Source organism: Mastigoproctus giganteus, chromosome 7 (genome assembly GCF_048544385.1).
Source record: "Mastigoproctus giganteus isolate SK-2022 chromosome 7, ASM4854438v1, whole genome shotgun sequence".
NCBI lineage: Eukaryota > Metazoa > Arthropoda > Arachnida > Uropygi > Thelyphonidae > Mastigoproctus > Mastigoproctus giganteus.
In genome coordinates, this window is record NC_143581.1 from 129153793 (window position 1) to 129178624 (window position 24832).

General features: G+C 38.3%; 1 protein-coding gene across 1 annotated transcript in view; it reads right to left on the reverse strand.

Annotated features, from left to right (window-relative positions):
• LOC150083193 (queuosine-tRNA galactosyltransferase-like) overlaps positions 1–24832 on the reverse strand; it is a 374131-nt gene that overhangs the window by 264149 nt on the left and 85150 nt on the right. Inside the window, exon 5 of the mRNA XM_090377897.1 lies at positions 19681–19745. Within this exon, the coding sequence (XP_090234023.1) occupies positions 19681–19745 (65 nt within the window). The remainder of the gene's footprint in view (positions 1–19680; positions 19746–24832) is intronic.

The following is a 24832-nucleotide window of genomic DNA, read 5'->3' on the forward strand; positions in this document are numbered from 1 at the left end:
GAAAAGACATTCTATTAAAGGTCTTTGGTTGAAATTTCCAGGATCACCTGTTGTAGGTTGACTTGCTAGAATGAAAGCTTGTTGGTTTGCTATGGCTCTAGAAATCGATTTATAAGCCCTACCGATTGCAAGAAGAAGAGCGAGTGTTTCGTTGAATAAAAACAGAATGATTTCGGCTAAATGAAATCATTTTCCACTAATACCAGCTTGTGCTATAAGCATCCATAAATCTCAAGGAGATACTTTCGATCTCATAGTTTATAAATACAAGAATTATCAAGAACAACAACTAATTTATGTTGAATTATCTCTCAAGTTACTGATATCAATGATCTATACATTATTGTTGCAAATTGAAAAAATAAATTTTATCATGGACTGAGAAATGCTACATCCACTCTTGCACTTCAAGCTGAAATGACCAGGTTGTCGAGTAATCCTCTATTTACCATGCAAGATACTTTATACAAATTCATCAGTAAACGACAAATCTTTCGATTCAACGTTATATTGCCAAAGTTTACGTGCTCACAGTGATGATCTCACTGATGCAGTCACACAACAATCCAATTTACTTCTACTTTCTGAAACATGGCAAAATAACAAAGTAAGCAAGTACACCTAACGTTGATTCTGTTGTTCAATTCGAACGGGAAGATCAACAAGCTGGCAGTGTAGCAGTTTATCATAAGATAGAACATCGTACTCATGTTGTTACTTCTCATATGGAACTGATTTTTTTGAAAAACTATTGGAAAATCTGTGAGTGTTAGACCTGTTGGAGACATTTGTCCAGCTGAATGCCTTCTCCCTGATGGTCAAACAACATTCGGTAGTAATTTACATTTCACTTAACCAAAAGATCAAACAAATCATTGAATTCATCCATTTCATTTTAATTCCTTACGCGATTGAAGCAGCTGCACTGCTACACCAATTTTCTTACAAAAAATGTTACCGAATACCAATGATACTTAGTGGAGATTTCAACATTAATTTTGCACATACTCAATCCAAACCTTTGACTGATTTCTTAGGAAATAAATTTGGTCTAATGTTAAATACTTAAAAATTTGTATTGACTACTAATCATGTAACTATAAAATTGATGCTGCATTTCAAAGGATGGAAGTTTGTTCAAATTTTTTCAAATGGAAGTTTGTTCCAGCAATCAACCACCCGCTGTAAAGGCAAACTTCTGCACATCTATCCTACAACTGTCTTTCCTCAATTTGAATTTATGCCCTCTCAGGTGATTATTCTGAGCAAGATGAAGAATCCCGTCAGCATTGAGCATGCTCAAACCATTCAAGGCTTTATACACCTCAATCAGATCACCTCGCAGGTGCTTAGTCTCCAGACACGGCAATTTGCAAAACTTAAGCCTTTCTTCGTAAGAGTAACCCTTTGTTCTATTCACTAATCTTGTTGCCTTTCTCTGCACTCACTCCAGTAGCTCTACATCCTTCCAAAATTAGGCCTCCAGGCCTGAATACAGTACTCAAGGTGTGGCCTGACCATTGCCTTATACAAGGGGATAATCACCTCCTTATTCCTGCTAGAAAAATTCCTGTATATCATTGACAAGACACCATGAGCTACTCTTGCAGACCATCTATACACTGCTCAGAAAACTTCATATCTGCCTGCACAATTACGCCCAGGTCCTTTTCATTCTCTTCCACTGTCAGTATAGTACCACACAGTTGATACGTTACTCTGGGGGTTACTCATTCCCATATGCAGTACATTAAATTTGTCAATGTTAAACTTCAGTTGCCACCTCTCAGCCCATCTGTTCAACTTTTCTAGATCCTGTTGCAGCAGCCTACTGTCATTAACGACAACTCTGCCAACCTTCGTATCGTATGCAAACTTGGACATTAAGCCTGATATGCCATCATCAATATCATTAATAAATACAGAAAACAACAATGGACCCAACACTAAACCCTGAGGGATTCAACTAATAACATTAGTCCATTGATTACCACTCTCTGCATTCTCCCACTTAACCATCCCTTTATCCATAGCAGCAATTTGCCTCCAATGCCACACTGCTCAAATTTGTACAGCAGTCTTCCATGTCCAACAGTTTCAAAAGCCTTTCTAAGATCCAAATATATGATATCAGAATTATTCTTTGCTTCTAGTTCCTTATGACCACATCATAATAACCAATTATGATGTGGTTATTAATAACCTCATCATAATATCCAATAAAATTGGTCAAGCAAGACTTCCCCTTAACAAAACCATGCTGTGTCCGAGCTATAACCGAAGTCTTGTCTAGATGATCCTGCAGTGCTTCTTGAACCAGTGACTCCATTAATTTTCCTGGAACAGAAGTTAAACTTACAGGTCTGTAACTACTTGTGTCACCCTAAGATCCTCCTTTGTGAACTGGGGTCGCATTTGCACATCTCCAGTCCATGGGTACCTCCCCTGAGTCCAAGAAAGCTCTCATAATTATGGCTAAGTGTTTGTTTACTTCCTTTGCCACCTCCTTTAATATAACTGAATAGATCCCATCCACCACAGGTTCCTTTCTTAAGTTTATCTTCAACAATTTCTCCAGCACTTGGCTCTCAGTTATTACAAAATCATCTAGCTCACTGCCAGAGTTTAATTCATCTCTGGTATTTCTCTACCTCAATAAGTCCTCATGTGTGAATGTAGATGCAAAATACTCATTTAGATTGTTAGCTACCTGAGCAGGATTATCAACAGTGAACCATCAATATTCAGTGGAACAATCTGATTCATCACCTTCCTTCTAGATTCATCCCCTTCCTTCTAAGCCTTGAGTACTGCGTAGAGGTCTGGAGGTCTCATTTTAGGAAGGATGTAGATTTGCTTGAGCGTGTACAGAGCAGGGCAACAAGGTTGGTGAGGAGAATGAAGGTATCCTTTTACCAAGAGAGGCTTAAGTTCTGCAAATTTCAGCGGTTGGAGACTAGGCACCTGCGAGGTGATCTGATTGAGGTATATAAGGCCTTGAATGGGCTGAGCACACTGAATTCTGATGGGATTCTTCCACGTGTTCAGATTACGAATCTAAGGGGGCATAAATTCAAATTGAGGTAAGACAGATGTAGAATAGATGTGTGAAAATTTGCCTTTAGCCAGCGGGTGGTTAATTGCTGGAACAAACTTCCATCTGTCGTGGAAGTTGATAGGTTAAATAAATTTAAGGAGGAACTGGACAAACATTTAGAGGGAATTGTTTTTTTTTTTTTTTTTTTTTTTTTTTGGCTGATGCTGCATAAGCTCAATGACTTGTTTTCTTGCATCACATACCACCACTACTACTACTACTACTACACCCATTTAGGCCTAAACCTTAAACAATATTTCTTAGTTGGTATGAAAAGCCTAGTATCTTCCAAGATTAATTCTTTGAATGCTTCCCATTTTGAATTTGTTGGTAACATCATCATCAGTTGGTCCCACCATATAGAATTTAAATACTGAATGAGGTTAAATGGGTTTAGCAAGAAATACTAAACCCCTTTAACTTTATCCAAGCCAAGAATGTTTTTACATAAAATAAAACATTTCATGCATACAGGGTACACACGCTGCTTTTTTTATGTTAAGCTTCAACAATCTCTCAATTTCACTTGCCTTTCAGTTATCACAAAATCATTTAGCAGCCTATATTATTTTGATGAACTTCTAGCATTCTACTCCCTAGAGAATTCATCATGTGTGAAAGTGGATGCAACATACCTATTCAGTTTTTCAGTAATCTGAGCAGGATCATCAACAGTTAATAAAACCATCAACATCAAATGGACCATTGTGATTCTACTGTTAATATAAGTAAAGATGCACTTTCTGCTTTTCTTGGCATTCTTTAAAAGAGATCTCATAATCTGCCTTAGCTTACCTAACCTCCTTTTTTTTTCTTTTTTTTTTTATGAAACCCCAAACACAAGAGGTATTAGAACCTATAGTACTTAGTACCATGCTTGGGATGGAGGTTGAGAATATGAAAGAAGATATTTGTTGACATTAGACTTGAACTTCTGTAGACTGTAATTTTCAGGAAATACGTATGAAGAGAGGTTGTTCCAGAAAATGGCAGTTGAATGAATAAACAAGGAAGATGAAATGTTGGACAGTAAATGGATGTCGGCTGGTGGCGCCACAAGTTCGGACTGTTTTGAAAGAGAGAGAGAGAGAGAGAGCGGGAACTATAGAAGCCAATTCAAAAGAACAGTGCCCATGGAAGTATCTATAGAAGAGGCATGCAGCAGAAACAGTACATCTATGAGACAGCGAGTGGAGAGTCTCTGTTAGAGATGAATCATTAATTAACCCAACTGCCCTCTTTTGAAAGGAATCAAGAAGCCTGAGAGAGGTTTTGGTGGCACCACCTCAGATGTGGGAACAATATTTCATGCCAGGGCGGATTTGCGATTTATACAGAGTGAGCAGCTGTTTGGAAGAAAAGTAACACTGAGAGCGAAAGAGAAAACAAAATTTTTTAGATGCAGAGGAAGCAATATTTGTAATGTGCTTGTGCCAAGGGAGATTAGAAGTCAGGGAAATCCCCAAAAGAGATACATCATTTTGCCTAGAAATCAGAGTGTAGCTAAGATAAGCATAGGAACAGAACAATCCTTTTTTGCGAGATATAAGACAAGACTGAGTTTTTGAAGGATTTAAATCAACTAAGTTGTCTTTGCCTCACTGGAGAATTACCTGTAGAGCAGCATTTAAGGAATTGGTAGCAGATATTGGAGAAGTTGAAGCTTATTGAGCAGGGCAAGGTTTCTCAAAATGGAAAGTGGATGGCAATGTGCTATTATCGGCAAAACTATTGATAGGATTTCCAGTCAATTGAAGGAGGTCATTAATATACAAGAGGAAAAGAATGGTTGGAAAGACCTGAACCTTAGGGGACACCAGCATTAGTAGAGAAGTTAGAAGATGGAGAGACATCTACCATCACCCTCAGTGAGTGATCAGAGAGAAAACTGGATAACCAATTACAAAAAACAGTTGGCAAATCATAACATGGAAGCTTATTTAGAAGACCTGTATGCCAAACACAATCGAAGCCTTTGAGATATCAAGAGCAACTGCTTCTGTTTCGCCGAACTTTACAATTGAATTTGTCCATAAATATCACCAGTGGATCAACACTGAGGGAATCCATACTGGCGATCATTGATCAGATGGAAGGTTTCTAGGTAGTTTAAGAGTTGGCTGTTAATTGATTTCTCCAATACTTTAGAAAGAGTAGAAGTAATTGCAATGGGGCGATAATTGGATGGAAGAGATTTGTCACACTTTTTAGTAACTGTATGGATATAAGAAAATTTCCAAGCAGAAGGAAAAACACCTTTGGAATAAGAAAGTGAAAAAAGGTTGCAAAGAACAGGAGTAAATTCGGGAGCAGAGGTTCTAAGAACAAGTGCAGAAATACCATCAGGACATGAAGCTTTCTTAGCATCAAAATACTTCTGACATCCTTTTGACAGAAGACCACAGGAGACATTGAATGGAGCATGTTGGGAATGGTAGGAGGTGTTTTACCAAGATCATTAATACTTGAGTTGGAAGAAAAATGGGATGCTAGTAGGTCAGCATTATCCTTGGCTGAAGTGACAACAGAACCATCTAGTTTTGACAGAGGTGGGAGCAGAGATGGGCAAAGTTGCGGCCAATAGCTTTGGCAAGAGACCAGAATACTCAGCTACCATTAGGGCAAGATCTCTACTCTTAGCCTGTTCCAAATCTAGTTTGGATTGATTAATAACTCTACAATTTTTGTGAGCTTTGATGTAGGCAGAAAATGAAACTGAAGAATTGGAAACAAGCCAATTACGATATGCAACATTCTTCTCTTGAACATCCTTAGCACATTTATTGGAAAACCAAGGTTTACATAAAGGACGAGATTTTAAAGTGGAGTGTGGAATAAACGATTCCATTCCTACAAGAATAATTTCACTGACACAATCTGAGCAAATGTTGACATCAGAAGTTTTGAAACAATAATCCAACCAAGGAAAACAAATCTTGTAGGTCATCCCATTTTGCATTCTTTTAATGCCAAATTAGCATTAGCATTAGAAGAGGCATTTGATGCAAGAAAGCAAGCTTATGCAGCATAAGCCAAAAAAAAACATAATAATAATAACAATAAATAAATAAATAAAAAATAACCACTTCCACTTCACCCCTCTGTTCATTCGAAATACCTGTCCAGCTGAGCCTTAAACTTATTTAGGCTATCAACTTCCACGACAAGGAATGGAAGTCTATTCCACCAACCAACCACCCGCTGGCTAAAGGCAAATTTCCTCACGTCTATCCTACATCTGTCTTTTCTCGATTTGAATTTATGCCCTCTCAGGTGATTATTCTGAGCAAGAGGAAGAATCCCATCAGTATTGAGCATGCTCAAACCATTCAAGGCTTTATACACCTCTATCAGATCACCTCGCTGGTGCCTAGTCCCCAGACACTGTAATATACAAAACTTAAACGTTTCTTCGTAAGAGCAACCCTTTGTTCCATTCACTAATCTTGTTGCCCTTCTCTGTACTCGTTCCAGCATCTCTACATCCCTCTTGAAATGAGGCCTCCAGACCTGTATACAGTACTTTAGGTGTGGCCTGACCATTGCCTTATACAAGGGAATAATCACCTCCTTATCCCTGCTAGAAAAATTCCTATATATCATCGACAATACACCACGAGCTACTCTTGCAGCCCATCTGCACTGTTCAGAAAACTTCATATCTGCCTGCACAACCACCCCCAGGTCCCTTTCATTCTCTACCACTGTCAGTGACGTACCACAGAGTTGATACGTTGCTCTGAGGTTGCTGTTTCCCGTAAGCTGTACTTTACATTTGTCAATGTTAAACTTCATTTGCCACCTCTCAGCCCATCTGCTCAACCGTTCCAGATCCTGTTGCAGTAGCAAAGTGTCAGTAGTGTCCTTGACAACCCTGCCAACCTTCGTATCGTCTGCAAACTTGGCCATTAAGCTTGATATACCATCATCAATATCATTTATAAATACAGAAAACAATAATGGACCCAATACTGAACCATGAGGGACTCCACTAATAACATTAGTCCACGATGAGCAGTGTCCATTGATTACCACTCTGTCTTCTCCCCCTCAACCACCCCTTTATCCATAGCAGCAATTTGCCTCCAATGCCACACTGCTCCAATTTGTGCAGCAGTCTTCCATGTGCAACAGTATCAAAAGCCTTTCTAAGATCCAAGTATATAATATCAAAGTTATTCCCTGCATCCAGTTGTTTTGTGACTGCATCATAGTATCTAATCAAATTGGTCAGGCAAGACTTCCCCTTAACAAAACTGAAGTCTTGTCTAGATGATCCTGCAGTGCTTCTTTAACCAGTGCCTCCATTAATTTTCCAGGAACAGAAGTGAAACTAACAGGTCTATAATTACTTGTGTCGCCCTTTGATCCTCCTTTGTGAATTGGGGTCACATTTGCACATCTCCCGTCCATGGGTACTTCCCCCTGAGTCCAAGGAAGCTCTCATAATTATGGCTAAGGGTTTGCTTAGTTCCCTCGCTGCCTCCTTTAATATAACTGGATAGATCCCATCCACCCCAGGTGCCTTTCTTGTATTTATCTACAACAATTTCTCCTCCATTTTACTCTCAGTTATAACAAGATTCTCTAGCTTACTGCCAGAGTTGAATACATCTCTGGCATTCCCCTCGCTCAATAACTCCTCATGTGTGAATGTCGATGCAAAATATTCATTCAGTTTGTTAGCTACCTGAGAAGGATCATCAACAGTTGACCCACCGATATCAAGTGGACCAATCTGATTCATCCCCTTCCTTCTAGAGTTAACATAAGTAAAGAACTCTTTGCTGTTTTTCTTTGCATCCCTTGCCAAAGATTTCTCATAATCTGCCTTCGCCTGCCTAACCTCCTTTGTAACCTGGTTGCAAATCAACTTGTAACAATATCTGGGAAATTAAAATCCCCTATTATAAGACTCTCTGATTTACTGGCCCACTCTATTTCCTCGTACAGTTTCTTATTATACTCATCAGAGTCATTAGGCCTATAGCACACTCCTACTCTCAATTTTGATCTCCCAATGCTTATGTCACACCAAACTGACTCGACACTGCACTGTCCAGCAATGTCGACTGGCTTCACTTCCTGGGATTTTATGTATTTCTTAACTAATAGCATAACCCCTCCTCCCTTCCTATCCTGTCTATCCTTTCTGTAGACATCGTACTCCACAAATTCCAGTGCTGCATTCCTTATATCTGTGTGACACCACGTCTCTGAAATCCACACAATATCTGCCTTTGATGTTTTGAGCAATACCTCAAATTCATCAAATTTATTTACTAAACTCCTAGCATTGGTGTACATGCAAGTATACATGCACCTGTTCTTTTTCTTAGCTACCCTAACACAACCTATGTGTTTATTTGTACCCCAATGATTCCCAGCAGTCTCTGAAATATCCTCCATCTTATTTTCCAGGCTGCAGCTCATTCCAATAGAAGCAGTGCAAGAATCACTTTCACCTCTGCCAGTGGCTACTGTTAATCTATTAGTCCTTGTATCCCCCAATCTAGCAGTTTTCCGACCCACCTAACACTGCCTCGATAGCATCAGCAAACATTCTTGCACACTTTCTATTTAAGTGTATCCCATCAAATAATGCAAGGTTGGGAATAGACATGAGATAAAGGCTCCATTGGAGAAGAAACAATCACCAAGTGGTTATCTGAGGTGCCTAAAGGACCACTCACTTCAACCATGTACATAGAAGAGTTGTTTGTGAGAAAAAGATGAAGCGTGTTGGCTGTATGGTTAGGATTGTCCAGTATTCTTGTAGGTAAATGAACAATCTGGGCAAGAATACTGGACAATCCTAACCAACTGGGTTGGTGTGACTAGAAAACAGAAGCCAGCTAGAGTTGTGAACATTAAAATCACTCTGGAAAATTACCTCACTGTTAGGAAAGTTGGACTGGAGAACGTCAAGTTGCAAAGAGAGGAAGTCAAAGAGCTCCAAGTGATTAGTCGAGTTGGGAGAACAGTAGAGACCACAGATGAATTTGACACAATGAGGTAGAGAGATTTTAAGCGAGAGAAGATCAAAAAGTGGAGATTCCAAATTACGAAGTCTCTGGCAGGGAATATCGGAATGGATATCATCTTTGAGGCAAAAGGAATCGTACAGCGAATAATTTGGGCAACTGAGATGAGCAGTAGTTGAATTAACCGATAACTGAGATTCTGTTATAAAAAGTACATGGTGTTTGGCAGACTACAAGTGGAAATGGACATCACTGAGATTAGAATTGAGACCACGTATATTTGTGAAATGAACTAGGAAGTGTTTGGGAGGTTTAGATCTTTTCGCAGATAAGCTTGTTCTATTAGTTTGACAATTCATGGTGTATTCAATAGTAATAAAAAGTTGGTGGGACATGCTGTATGAAGTAATGAAATTTTTGGACATGGTGTACACATGGTAAGAATATACCCAGATCCTTGACATAACGTGGCCTCAACAATGCCCCCACATACACACTACTTGGACTCCCTCCAGTCACCATTTGGCAGAGTAGAGGTAGCAAGATTATACACTAGCTGATGCGGAAGCCTCCTAAAGAGTTACCAATAGGTTCAGTCCGGTGTACTAACTAGCAGCCGGCCTGCAAACACCATTTTAGAGCTGTACCCTCGAAACGTAAGGAAGATTGGATCTCGCCATGATGTTCATCATAACCTCAAAAGTCAGTCATACTGCATGATGGAAGAGATGGAGAAGGGTTGACTGGAACTTAGTTCTGGAGACTAAACATGGGTTCCACCACTTCAAGCCTCCAATAAGCAAAATGGTGGTATTGCACCAGTTGATGAGAGTCATCTACTACCTAGTATTGCCTGGTAACACAGGGGGGGGAGCGTCGGCATTCCTCCATGTGGAGGAACCAAACCGAACCTAACCTAACTTTGACCCCTGCTTACGTTGGTTCACCTGGGTGGTCATCCACAGTGTGCTTGTGCATGGAGGTTATACCCAGGTTACTAACAGTTCCACCATCGTGAAGGTGCAAGCAGAGGATTTGGCTGTCAGACCATCTAGACTTTGCCGAAACTGGGTCCACTTGACTTGAATGCCACCCGAATATCAGTTCCATCAGCGTTTTAGACTCCCAGGTAGCAAGTACATTTTCTCAGATATGCTCGTCTGGCATATCTGAGAAAATGTCTGTAACAACCCCAAGAACCAAGGACTCGAGGACTTGTGATTTGATTACAGACTAGTTTATATCTACCATAGGCTTCTGTATAATTTATATGCATGCCAGGAATTTTTTCCTCTTCCACAAGTCTCATGAGTTTATCTGACATCAATTTATGTCTAAGCCTAGAATGTTATTTCTTAGTTGGTATGAAAATCCTAATTGCTTCTACAATTATTTCCTTGAATGCTTTCCATTTAGTATTTGCTGTTTGTAACTAAGTTTGATGACATTCAAAGCTGTTATCAAACCATTGACATCACAGCAGGCATCAAGGTTGTTTTCACTTTTAAAATATGGAGTCAAAGTATTCTGTCTGTTCCTGTATACAGACATCTTGACATTTGGTTGCAAAAGATTCCACCATTGGAGCCTTGATCCCAGAAGCTCTGCTTTATCTTTCGATAGATATAGGCCTTGAATTAGATCACTTAGTTCACCTTGAATGATTCTGTGCGACTCAGGTTTGGGCATAAAATAGGATCCTGTGATGTTGAAGGCCCAGGTTGACCACCATTCCTCGCACTGTCCCCATCTTCATCAGACTCCAAAGTGTATTTTTCTGGAGGCTGAGGTACAGGCAGACCATCCCCACGTGCCATTGGTCAGATAGCTGACGGGATGTTGGAGTATTCCACAGTCCACTTCCTTTTTTTTGACATGCCATGCTGAAAAGGAGGCACCATGCAGAAATAACAGTCATTTACATGATTTGAAGGCTTCCACCAAATCATTGGGATGGCAAAAGGCATTGAAGGTCCTTTGTTATTCAATCATCCGTGGAGATTTACAAGATTTACAGCATATGTGTTGCAGCAAATATGAGGTGCCCAGAGTTTGTCTTCATCCCTTACCTTACAGCCAAAATAATGGTAGTAGGCTGTCTTCACAAGTGGAGTCAATTGGCCTTTCTGAGTGGAAAATGTCACATCACCACACACAACAAAAATTGTCAACACTGTTAACATATTTACATGGCATCCTTGATTTATAAACCTGAAAAAAAAAAAAAAAAAAAAAATCACTCATAACATCACTTGCAAGGTAAATGATACACAGGAATACAAATACACAGAAATAATAAAAAAAAATATATATATATCATGACGTATTGGTTCCTGTTTCAGTGTTAACAACCTATCTATTCTCTAGACTTCAAAATTCCCTAGTATTCGCCAATATTCCTGTAAATTATAAGAGGGGCCATATCGTGAAACCGAGAGCTGACTAAGAGTTTTAAATGTTATATTCGTTTTTCTCATGCTGAAATTAAAAAGAATTGATTATTTTCAAGCCAGAAACATTTTTGGTGTTGACCAGTGAATTATTGGTGCACCAAGTTAGACTATATCAAACTTAACATAACACTAGCAAACACTATTTTTTACTTCCAAGAACTTAAATGTTGTTTTTAACCAAATTTTATGCGTAGATTTTGAAAATCACCATGATAGTTTCACATTGCATCAGTTATTAAATACAAAGGAGTTATGTTTTATCAAAATATAACAATGTCACATAATCCAGCCAGTAATTTCAAACTCTAACAGGGAGTCAAATGATTTTAACTCGTTGTTAATAACTAAGAGCAAACTGGAGCAGTAATTGTTGAAGTTAAACATAAGAAAGGTGCCATTATTTTGGCTGTAAGGTAGGGGATGAAGACAAACTCTGGGCACCTCATATTTGCTGAAACACATGTGCTGTAAATATCCATGGAGGATTGAATAACAAAGGAGGTTCAATGCCTTTTGTCATCGCAATGATTTGGAGGGCACCTTCAAATCATGTAAATGACTGTTATTTCTGCATGGTGCCTCCTCTAGAGCATGGCATGTGAAAAAAAAAAAAAAAAAAAAAAAAAAGGAAGTGGACTGTGGAATACCCCAACTTCCCGTCAACTATCTGACCAGTGGCACGTGGGGATGGTCTGCCTGTACATCACCCTCCAGAAGAGTAGATGAGATCTATTCAGTTATATTAAAAGATGTGGTAAAGGAAGTAAGCAAACCCTTAGCCATAATTATGAGAGTATCCTTGGACTCAAGGAAAGTTCCCACGGACTGGAGATGTGCAAACGTATCTCCAATTCACAAAAGGGGATCAAAGGGTGACACGAGTAATTAGACATGTTATTTTGACTTCTTTTCCAGGGAAAATAATGGAGTCACTTGATTAAAGAAGCATTGCAGGATCATCTAGACAAGACAGCAGTAATAATTCAGACACAGCATGAGTTTAAGGGGAAGTCTCGTCTAACCAATTTGATTGGATACTATGATGTGGTTACAAAGAAACTGGATGCAAAGAATAATTTTGATATCGTATACTTGGATTTCAGGAAAGCTTTTGACACTGTTGCACATAGAAGACTACTTTACAAATTGGAGCAGTATGGCATTAAGGGCAAATTGCTGCTTTGGATAAAGAGATGGTTGAATGGGAGAAGACAGAGTGGTAATCAATGAATACTGCTCTACATGGACTAATTTTATTAGTGGTGTCCCTCATGATTTGGTGTTAGGCCCCATTGTTGTTTTGTATATATTCATCAATGATATTGATGAAGGTCTATCAAGCTTAATGTCAAAGTTTGCAGATGATACAAGGGGTTGGCAGGGTTGTTAATAACAGTAATGACAGTATGCTGTGCAACAGAATCTGGAAAGTTGGGCAGATGGGCTGAGAAGTGGCAACTGAAGTTTAACATTGACAACTGCAAAGTACTGCATATGGGTAGCAGTAACCCTACAGAAATGTACCAACTGGGTAGTGGAGAATGAAAGAGACCCAGAGGGTAATTGTGCAGTCAGATATGAAGTTTTCTGATCTGCACTGCTCAGATCAGGCTTCCAGAGTAGGTCATGGGGTCTTGTCAAGTGACACTGCTCTTCATGGAGTAATATTATTACTGGAATCCCTCAGGGTTCACTGTTGGATCCATTGTTGTTTTCTGTATTTATTAATGATATCGATGATGGAATATCAGGCTTAATGTCCAAGTTTGCAGACGATATGAAGGTTGGCAGGATTGTTAATGACACTAATGACAGTATGCTGCTGCAAGAGGATCTAGAAAAGTTGAAAAGATGGGATGAGAGATGGCAACTGAAGTTTAACATTGACAAATGTAAAGTACTGCATATGGGAAGCAGTAACCACAGATAACAATATCAACTCTGTGATACTACACTGACAGTGGTAGAGAATGAAAAGGACCTGGTGGTAACTGTGTAGGCAGATATGAAGTTTTCTGAGCAGTGCAGATGATCTGCAAGAGTAGCTCATGGTGTCTTGTCACTGATATACAAGAATTTTACTAGCAGGGATAAGGAAGTGATTACCCCCTTGTATAAGGCAATGGTCAGGCCACACCTTGAGTATTGTATACAGGTCTGGAGGCCTCATTGTAGGCAAGATGTATAGCTGCTGGAGTGAGTGCAGAGAAGGGCAACAAGATTAGTAAATGGAACAAAGGATTGCTCTCATGAGGAAATGCTTAACTTTTGTAAATTAGTGTCTGGAGACTAGGCACCTGCAAGGTGATCTGATTGAGGTGTATAAAGCCTTGAATGGTTTGAGCATGCTCAGTGCTGATGGATTCTTCCTCTTGCTCAGAATAATCACCTGAGAGGGCATAAATTCAAACTGCGAAAGACAGTTTGGGGATAGATGTGTGGAAGTTTGCCTTTAGCTAGCGTGTGGATGATTGCTGTAACAAACATACATCTGTCGTTGTAGAAGTTGTTAGCTTAAATAGATTCAAGGCAGAACTAGACAAACAGTTGGAGCGAGTGGATGGGTGAAATTAGATTTTTTTTTTTTTTCTGGCTGATGCTATATAAGCTTGCTTTCTTGCATCATGTGTCTTTACTAAACCTAATGATATACAGGAATTTTGCAAGCAGGGATAAGGAGGTGATTATCCCCTTGTATAAGGCAATGGTCAGGCCACACCTTGAGTATCGAGTACAGGTCTGGAAGCCTTATTTTAGGAAGGTTTGTTTGTTGTTGTTTGGTTTTTAGGAACATTAGCAACTAAGGCCATATTGCTCCGGGGATATTCAGTGGTCATTTCCTGACCTTTCTGCATCCTCCGTATTTGGTGGGCACGGACTCGAACCCCGGTCTAATCAGCGTGTGCTACGCACTGCTGCTCCTGCCCACCTGGCTATGGAGGCAACGTTTTAGGAAGGATATAGAGTTGCTAGAACTTGTATGGAGAAGGGCAACAAGACTGGTGAGGGGAACAAAGAGGTGCTCTTATGAAGAAAAGCTTAAGTTCTGCAAATTGCAGCTTCTGGAAACTACGCACCTGCGAGGAAATCTGATTGAGGTTTATAAGTCCTTGAATGGATTGAGTAGGCACAATGCTGATGGGATACTTCCTCTTGCTTAGATTAAACCTGAGGGGTCTTAGATTCAAACTGAGGAAAGACAGTTGTAGAATAGATGTGTGTAAGTTTGCCTTTAGTCAGCAAGTAGTTTATTGCTGGAAAAAAACTTCCATTTGTTGTTGTGGAAGGTGATTGTTTAAATAAATTCAAGGCAGAACTAGACAAACATTTGGAATAAATGGATCAGTGAAATGAGAAGGTTTTTTTTTTTTTTTTGGCTGATGCTGTATAAGCTTGCTTTCTTGCATCACATACCTCCTCTACTAATGCATGACATACTGATTTATTTTATCAGATATAAGCTAATTCTCTTAATTTTAGCAATCGATTCTGGCCTCTGTTTTCTTGTGATAGAAATAATCAGACTTCTACCTATGGTAGTTGTTGTTTGGTTTTAAGGAGCATTAGCAACTAAGGCCATATTGCTCCGAGGATATGCGGTGGTCATTCCCTGACCTTTCCGCATCCTCCGTATTTGGGCTCAAACCCCGGTCTAATCAAGAAGTGTGTGCTACGCACTGCTGCTCCTGCTCACCTGGCTACAGAGGCGACCTACCTATGGTTCTTAGGTTCAAATTCCGATGCTACAATTTGAAGAGAGCACACATGAAGATTTTTTTAGCCTGTGCCAAGGTTTTCCAACTATTATACAATCGTGATATGTTCTAAGGGTTGTAAATCTCTCCTCCAAACATAAACAGCCCCTGAAGAGCAGGAAGGTGTGGCCCGCAACCCTTGCAGTAACAGTAAAATAATTTCCAGCTCTACCTGGCTATTCGCAAATATTTTTCCTTTCAGTGTTTTCACACACGTAGAATTAGTAAGTTGCCATGTCTGTATACTGTGTAGTGATAAAAATGGAATTTGTGTTGTTTTTATATTGTAGTGTTCAAAACCGAATTTAAGTTTTCAGAAATTTATTTAGTGCTACAATGAATAAGTGCATAGGAAGTGTATCAATCATCTAGACAATTTTTGTTATAATTGTGGACAGTTTACCCCAAAGACTCAAAAGAAAAATATCTATGACATTACAAAACTTTCATATTATTTTAATTTCAGATGTAAAATTGGTGATCAAGACAAATCTTGGGCACCTCACAAGTATTGCATTACCCGTACGACAAACCTTAAGAAATGGTTACAGGGCAAACCCAAAGCACTACCCTTTGCAGTCCCTATGGTTTGGCAAGAACCATCTAATCACATTAATGATTGCTACTTCTGTATGACAAATATATCTGTATGTCTAAAAAAAAACCAAACATGCTATAATATATCCAAATATACCTTCTGCAATTCAGCCAGTTCCACATAATGACAATTTGCCAGTACCAGTGCCTCCCAAAACTTGGGATAACAGCAGTGAGGAAGATAACAGTGATCAAGTTCAAGTTGAGGATTCCCTGGAAGCCTCCACTTTGCAAGATGTCGACTATCAGCCAGTAAGCTCAGGTAGTGAGGTACATTTAATCACACAAGACGAATTGAATGGTTTTAGTTTGAGACTTAAATTTTCCAAAAGAACAAGCTAAACTGTTAGGTTCTAGGTTAAAGCAGTGGAATATACTCGCAGCAGCAGGAATAAAAATTTCAGTGTTTCAAAAAAGACATGAAAAGTTCTTGAAATATTTTGCTACAGAGGACAGTATATGTTTTTGCTGTTGTTATTTGTTATTTGGTTTTTAGGAGCATTAGCAACTAAGGCCATATTGCTCCGGGATATGCGGTGGTCATTCCCTGACCTTTCTGCATCCTCCATATTTGGTGGTGACGGGCTCGAACCCCGGTCTAATTAAGAAGCGTGTGCTACGCGCTGCTGCTCCTTCCCACCTGGCTACGGAGGCGGCATATGTTTTTGCAAAGACATTATTGGACTTCTGAAAGAACTAGGTGTCGTGCATAAGTCAGATGAATGGCGTTTATTCATAGATGCCTCAAAATTAAGTTTAAAAGCAGTTTTGCTTCATAATGGCAATGAATTTCCATCAGTTCCTGTGTTTCATTCAGTTGGACTTAAAGAAAAGTTTTCACAAAATAAAATAAAAAAAAAAAAATTTTCACAAAATATTGCTTTTTGTGTTTGTGGGACAGCTGTGCAACAGAAGAACATTACGTTGTCAACATTGGTATGAACTATATGACGAGTTCATACTAGCACAATATAATGTAAAATATATTCCTTTAGTGCAATCAAACAAGGTTCTTCTTCCACCCCTGCAATTTGGATTGATGAAAAATTTCATGAAGGGACTAGATAAAGAAGATAAGGGATTTGCATATTTGAGAAGTGTGTTTCCCAATTTAATGTATGCCAAACTTAAGGAAGGAATTTTTGTAGGACCCCAGATTAGGAAACTCTTTAAAGAAGATGATGTGTTTGAAATCCAGTTAAAGGAAATTGAATTGGTGGTTTGGTAATCATTTAAGGTGGTAATACATGGTTTTCTGGGTAACAGGAAGAAAAAAAAACTATGAAATGTTGGTGTCTAATTTACTCAAGTGCTACAAAAACATGGGGGTGTCAAATGTCATTGAAAATTAATTTTCTTCATTCCCATCTCAAATTTTTCAAGGAAAATCTGGGAGATGTGAGTGATGAATAAGGGGAGCAGTTTTATCAAGATATTTCCACGATGGAAAAGTGGTACCAAGGTCTCTGGGATTGTGTAATGATGGGGATTACTGCTGGTTCCTTGTGAGGGAAAGTAAGCAGGAATACAAGAGAAAATCCCTTAGTAGCAAACATTTTTAAGGACGATTACAAGTATGCTGATTATATATGATTGAAATATAACTATTTGACTTTGATTTATGATATTTTTTCCAAAGTAAATGAGTTATAGAGAACATACAATATATTATATTGTATTTATTTTCTCCAGAATCACATATTTTCATTGAAAATGAAAAATTTAAATTTTTTATTTTTCATTTCATATGACAAAAAGATTTTTTTTCTGGCTAGTGTATTTAGCAGGATATCAACACCTAATAGTGACAAAATTTTGTTGTGGCTGGTATTTCTATTACATTATGTTTCTACATATCATGTTTGTAGGCTGATTTGCATATTCTGCAGGCAGGGCCAGATTTATGCATAAATAAAATAAGACATGGCCCAGGGCTCCCTCACTATCTAGAGGGGGCGTTCATGTTTTATTTTTTGAAGACAAAAATGTATAATTATACAATCTGGGGCATCTTCACATGCTCTGACTTAAGATCTCATCAGGTTTAAACATGGCTCCCTCTACAGGCTGCAAAAAAGTGAACAAGTCATGGAAGGGGGGGACCCTACTCACTATGAGATCAACTAACTACAAACACAAATGAAGATGCTTTTAAGAATACCCCCAGTCTCTGAATAGATTATAACATATACCTCTCTTAAATGGTTGACAAGTAGCAACCATTCGAGATATGAGGATTCCAGGAACTTAATCTGATCAAGAGGAGTGCTGGCAGATGCAGGACATATCATAGGAGCTTCAAAATAGCTTCCACAAATTCTACATATTTTTTCATGTCAGACTGGCATCCAAATATCCACAGTGGCATAGACAACAATCCACCCCAACCAGCTAGAGCAAGGTTCACTATCGCTGAATTAGTCAGCCATTGTGAGAAGAAAGCCCAAAGTGGTTCTACCCTCTGCAATCCACAATGACTCAGTTCCACAGTTTTCAATCCCAGATCAAAAAGGCCATCAGAAAAGTGAGCAGCAAAAGTGTTAAGCAATTAAAATAAATTTCCAGTCTTACAAGGTTTTTAATTTGTCAAAGATAAAAAAATAATAATAATAATAAATTCTAATAATAAATAATAAATTTATATATTAATAATAATAAATAAAATCTCACAAAAAAAATAATAATAACTAGGGGGTCCACTCCCCCCCCCCCCCGCTGGCTTCACTCGTAGCCCCAGCCAATATCAAATTATACAAAAAAATGTCTTAACCTGCTTGGCACATCATTACTAAACCCACTTTGGAAAGAGTTTCCTTCACATGATTGATTGATTTGCTTACACCTGCTGCTTAAGCGGCTTCTTGAAAAGTCTAGTATATTACTCTGTTCACAGTTCTCACATCTTCGAAACACAGTATACATTTTGCTTCACATAAAAAATATTTCAAATGAAACCTCTTGATTTCTTGCAGTTGAGATGCTATTCAACAGAGCAACCATTTAACATATATTTTTACATCGTCAACACTATTTATTTCCCGTTTTATCCCCCCCCCCCCGCTGGCTTCACTCGTAGCCCCAGCCAATATCAAATTATACAAAAAAATGTCTTAACCTGCTTGGCACATCATTACTGAACCCACTTTGGAAAGAGTTTCCTTCACATGATTGATTGATTTGCTTACACCTGCTGCTTAAGCGGCTTCTTGAAAAGTCTAGTATATTACTCTGTTCACAGTTCTCACATCTTCGAAACACAGTATACATTTTGCTTCACATAAAAAATATTTCAAATGAAACCTCTTGATTTCTTGCAGTTGAGATGCTATTCAACAGAGCAACCATTTAACATATATTTTTACATCGTCAACACTATTTATTTCCCGTTTTATCCCACGTAAAATGTAGAGGTATGACAGTATGTCAAAACTTCTACATCCCTCTCGTAATTATACTAATACACTAACATTATAACGCACTGATCGAAATCTAATCAGGAAATCACCTATGTAATTATTTACCTGTGCATTTGTAGTGACGTAATTGTCCCACCCACTTGTACGATGTCACCTGCATCCCTCTTCTCCCATTGGCTCAAATAAATATCAACAGGAGGAAAACTTTTTTTAATGTATAGAGAGATAATAAATTAATACTTATTATCAAACAGAATTTGTAAATAACCTATCTATAATACTCAAATGAAAGTTAACATATGTGCTTAAAAAAAGCTAAATATAGATACTTATTAAAAATAACAAATCTAAATTCAATAAAAGTATAAGCTCGCTTACAGCATCAAGAAAACAAAGAAACTGTCCACTGCTCTGTTCAACTGCTCTGTTTTTGGCATATCCAACTTAAAATAAAAATATATATATATATAATTAATTTATTAAAGTATTTAAGCATTGTACAGCAAAATTAAGTCAGTGCTGAATGATGTAAACTAAATAATTTAAATGAATATCCCAGTATCAGCTGTATATTATCAAATAATATTTAAATTAAAAAAAATTATTGATGAACATAATTATATATGCACAAAATGAAATGGCTAAATTTAAAATCTATTTCATTAAATACATTTTATAAAAGGCAACTTACCTTTCCGGTTTTTTTTCTCGTTCTCTTTTCCTTTACTCTTCTTTTTCTGTTTTTCACTTCTGATGCATAATATAACACTTAATAGTATACTCTCAGATAAATAAAGTAGATATTCACTAAATCATGTGTGTTTACAACAAAATACAAATAATAAATGAAATAAACTACAGTCAATATCACAGGAGATATAGCATATACTATATTATTATACCACTGAGAGATAAAGAAAACAAACGCAAAGTGGGTGTGAGGCTCCAGGCAACTATTTTTCAGAGTCCCTCCCTCCACTGTTCCTACCTAACAAGTCATCCATCATATACATGATATATGAATAAACACACACACACACACACACACACACACACACACACACACACACACACACACACACACACACACACACACGTAGCCCTCAGTTTACAAAGAGTTCCTGAAGAAACACCGATATCTTTATCGGCGTAAAATGAACCTAATTATATAATGTAAGTCAATAAGTCAATGAGTTACATTCCAGGCCCTCTCAAAATTGACATAAGCAATATAATATTATTATATTTAAAGCTCTGAAATGAATGCTGTGAATGTAAAAACAGTATTTTTATGAATATCAATCAATTAAATGTAACACACAGTATGAAATAACCAAATAAAATATAATTAAATAAAAAAATTAAATTTTGTACATTTACTTTGATATGTTCAAAGACCGAAAGTTTTTGTAAGCACCACTGTAAGCCATGCATTGATCTTTTTTGAAAATGGAATAATGCAGAGATTTTATTTCTCTGATGAAGTCCCTGATTGAGGATCTTCCGTTTTTGAAGAAAGCATGCAGTATTGACTGTCGAGATTTCCTTTCTTTCTTTTTTTGAGAATCTCAGAATAAGGGCCAATGGATACAATTACGTTCCGTTTCACTTTTGCACTTCGCTCCCAGTTGTGGTCAATCTCACAAAGCTCACCAGTGAGGATTTCCATGGCTGAAAGGATGCAATGTAGATCATTTTTATTCACAGATTTTAGAGGAGGCACCATCGTTTTTCTTTCTCTTCCTCCTCCTGTCGGCTTAGTTCTTTAGCCAATTCTTGAAAGTCTTCAATGAAAAGATGCTATACATGGCTATCTGACAGCTACGTTACATTTTCAGCTGTAACCTTGTCAAATCGTGCTCTTATGCCAGCCTGCTAATGTCTTCAACAATGTACTCCACTGGCTCTAATCCTGTGAAGTCATGCATAAATTGTAAAAGTTTGCACCACAATTCAAACAGTTCACTGACACTTCCTCCTAAGCTGCATTGATGTTATTAATGTTGAATAAGCTCCAATAATCGTTGATAGTTTTAGCATACGATATAAAAAAGCAAGCTTATGCAGCATCAGCCAAATAAAAAAAAAAAAAAAAAATGCTCCCATTTCACCTCTCCGTTCGTTCCAAATATCTCTCCAGTTGAGCCTTAAATTTATTTAGGCTATCAACTTCCACATCAAAATATGGAAGTCTGTTCCACCAATCAACTACCTGCTGGCTAAAGGCAAACTTCCACACATCTAGCCTACAACCATCTTTCCTCAATTTGAATTTATGCCCTCTCAGACGATTATTCTGAGCAAGAAAAAGAATCCTATCAGCATTGATCATGCTCAAACCATTCAAGGCTTTATACACCTCAATCAGATCACCTCTCAGGTGCCTAGTCTCCAGACACTGTAATCTGCAAAACTAAAGCCATTCTTCATGAGAGCAACCCTTTGTTCCATTCGCTAATCTTGTTGCCCTTCTCTGTACTCGTTCCAACAGCTCTACATCCTTCTTGAAATGAGGCCTCCAGACCTGTATACAGGTCTGGAAGCCTCATTTTAAGAAGGATGTAGGGCCACAGCAGAAAGTGGGGCCTGACCATTGCCTTATACAAGTGGATAATCACCTCCTTATCCCTGCAAGAAAAATTCCTGTATATCACTGACAAGACACCATGAGCTACTCTTGGAGATCGTCTGCCCTGCTCAGAAAATTTCATATCTGCCTGCACAATTACCCCCAAGATCCTTTTCATTCTCTAACATTGTCACTGTAGTACCACACAGTTGATACGTTACTCTGAGGTTACTGCTTCCCATATGTAGTACTTTACATTTCTCAAGGTTAAACTTCATTTGCCACCTCTCAGCCCATCTGCTGAACTTTTCTAGATCCTGTTGCAGCAGCGTACTGTCATTAGTGTCCTTAACAACCCTGCCAACTTTGTATCATCTGCAAACTTGAACATTAAGCCTGAAAAATTATCATCAATATCATTTATAAATACAGAAAACAACAATGGATACAACACTGAACCCTGAGGTACTCCACTAATAACACTAGTCCACAAAGAGCAGTGTCCATTAATTACCACTCTGTCATCTCCCACTCAACCATCCCTTTATCCATAGCAGCAGCCTTCCACGTGCAACAGTATCAAAAGCCTTTCTAAAATCCAAATATATGATATCAAAGTTATTCCCTGCATCCAGTTCCTTTCTGACCACATAATAGTATCCAATCAAATTTGTCAGACAAGACTTCCAATTAACAAAACCAAGTTGTGTCTGAGCTATAACTGAGGTCTTGTCTAGATGATCCTGCAGTACTTCTTTAACCAGTGCCTCCATTAATTTCCTTGGAACAGAAGTTAAACTAACAGGTCTATAATTACTTGATCCTCTGATCCTCCTTTGATTCTCTGATCGCCCTTTGATCCTCCTTTATGAATTGTGGTCACATTTCCACATCTCCAGTTTATGTATATCTCCCCTGAGTCCAAAGAAGCTCTCATAATTATGCCTAAGGGTTTGCTTACTTCCTTTGCTGCCTCCTTTAATATAACTGGACAGATCCCATCCACCTCGGGTGCCTTTTTTATGTATATCCTCAACAATTTCTCCTCCACTTTCCTCTCAGTTATTACAATATCATCTAGCTCACTGCCAGAATTTAATCACTTCTGGAATTCCTCTCCTTGAATAATTCTTCATGCGTGAATGTATATGCAAAATACTCATTTAGTTTGTTAGCCACCTGAGCAGGATCATCAAAAGTTGAACCATCAATATCCAGTGGACCAATCTCATTCATCCCTCTCCTTCTACAGTTTACATAGGTAATGAACTCTTAGCTGTTTTTCTTTGCATCCTTTGCCAAAGTTTTCTCATAATCTGCCTTTGCCTGCCTAATCTCCTTTGTGACTTGGTTAATAATCAGCTTATATCTATCAACCATTAATTTATACATATCCCATGCACCTTTCTTCTCTGCCACATGTCTCATTAGTTCATCTGACAATCATTTAGGTCTAAACCTTGAACAATATTTCTTAGTTGGTATGTAAAGCCCAGTAGCTTCCAAGATTAATTCCTTGAATGCCTCCCATTCTGAATTTGCTGTTGGTAACATCATCAGTTGGTCCCACCATATAAAATTTAAATACTGTCTCTGACCACCACAGTCATCTATACAAAAGCAAAAACGCTTCCATTTACCCCTGATAGTAGTTACCTCTTTGAGTAAATCCAACTTCAGCACACTGTGATCACTGCCACATAGTGGTTCCTTTATTTGCTGATTCTTGATGCATGAAGAATCACTACTGATAATCAGATCAAGAGTATTACTCCCTCTAGTTGCCTCCCGCACATGCTGCTACAGAAAACAATCATCCAATAAATCCACAAAAGCATTTTTCTTTTTCTAGTGTGAGTGACCAACCCACAAATTACAGTCAATCTATGGGAAATTAAAATCCCCCATTACAAGACACGCTGATTTACCGGTCCACTATTTCTCTGCACAATTGCGCCTTATACTCATCTCATTCATTAGGCCTATAACACACACACCTACTCTCATTTTTCTTTTTCTGAGTGTTTATGTCACACCAAACAGACTGAACATTACATTGTCCACCAACATCAATTGGATGCACTTCCTTAGATTTTGTGTGTTTCTTAACTAACAGCATAACCCCCTCCTTCCTTCCTGTCATGTCTATTCTTTCTATACCAATTGTACTCTCAAAATTCCAATTCTGCACTGCTTATGTCTGAGTGACACCATGTCTCTGATACCCCAACAATATCTGCCTTTGATGTCTTGACTAGCACTTCAAGCTCATCAAATTTATTAACTATACTCCTAGCATTTGTGTACATGCAAGAATACATGCACCTGTTTCTATTCTTAGTTTCCCTAACACAGCACATGTATTTACTTGTTCCACTATGACTCCCGGCAGTCCTGAAAATCCCCATTGCCTTATTTTCCAGGCTGCTGCTCAATTGCATTTCAATAAAAGCAAGAATCACTTTCTCCTCTTCCAGCAACAACTGTTAATCTATTAGTCCATGTTTTTTTTTTTTTTTATGTAAACCCCAAACACGAGAGGTATTAGAACCTATACTACTTAGTACCATGCTTGGGTTGGATGATGAGAAGGCGAAAGAAGATATTTGTTGACATTGGACTTGAACTTCTGTAGACTATAATTTTCAGGAAATACGTATAAAGGAAAGTTGTTCCAGAAAACGGCAGTTGAATGAATAAACGAGGAAGATGAAAAGTTGGTTCTGTGAGTTTGAAGTTGGACAGTAAATGGATGTTGGCTGGTGGCGGCACATGTTCGGACTGTTTTGAAAGAGAGAACGGGAATTATAGAAGCCAATTCAAAAGAACAGTGCCCATGGAAGTATCTATAGAAGAGGCATGCAGCAGAAACAGTACATCTATGAGACAGCGAGTGGAGAGTCTCTGTTAGAGATGAATCATTAATTAGCCTAACTGCCCTCTTTTGAATGGAATCAAGAA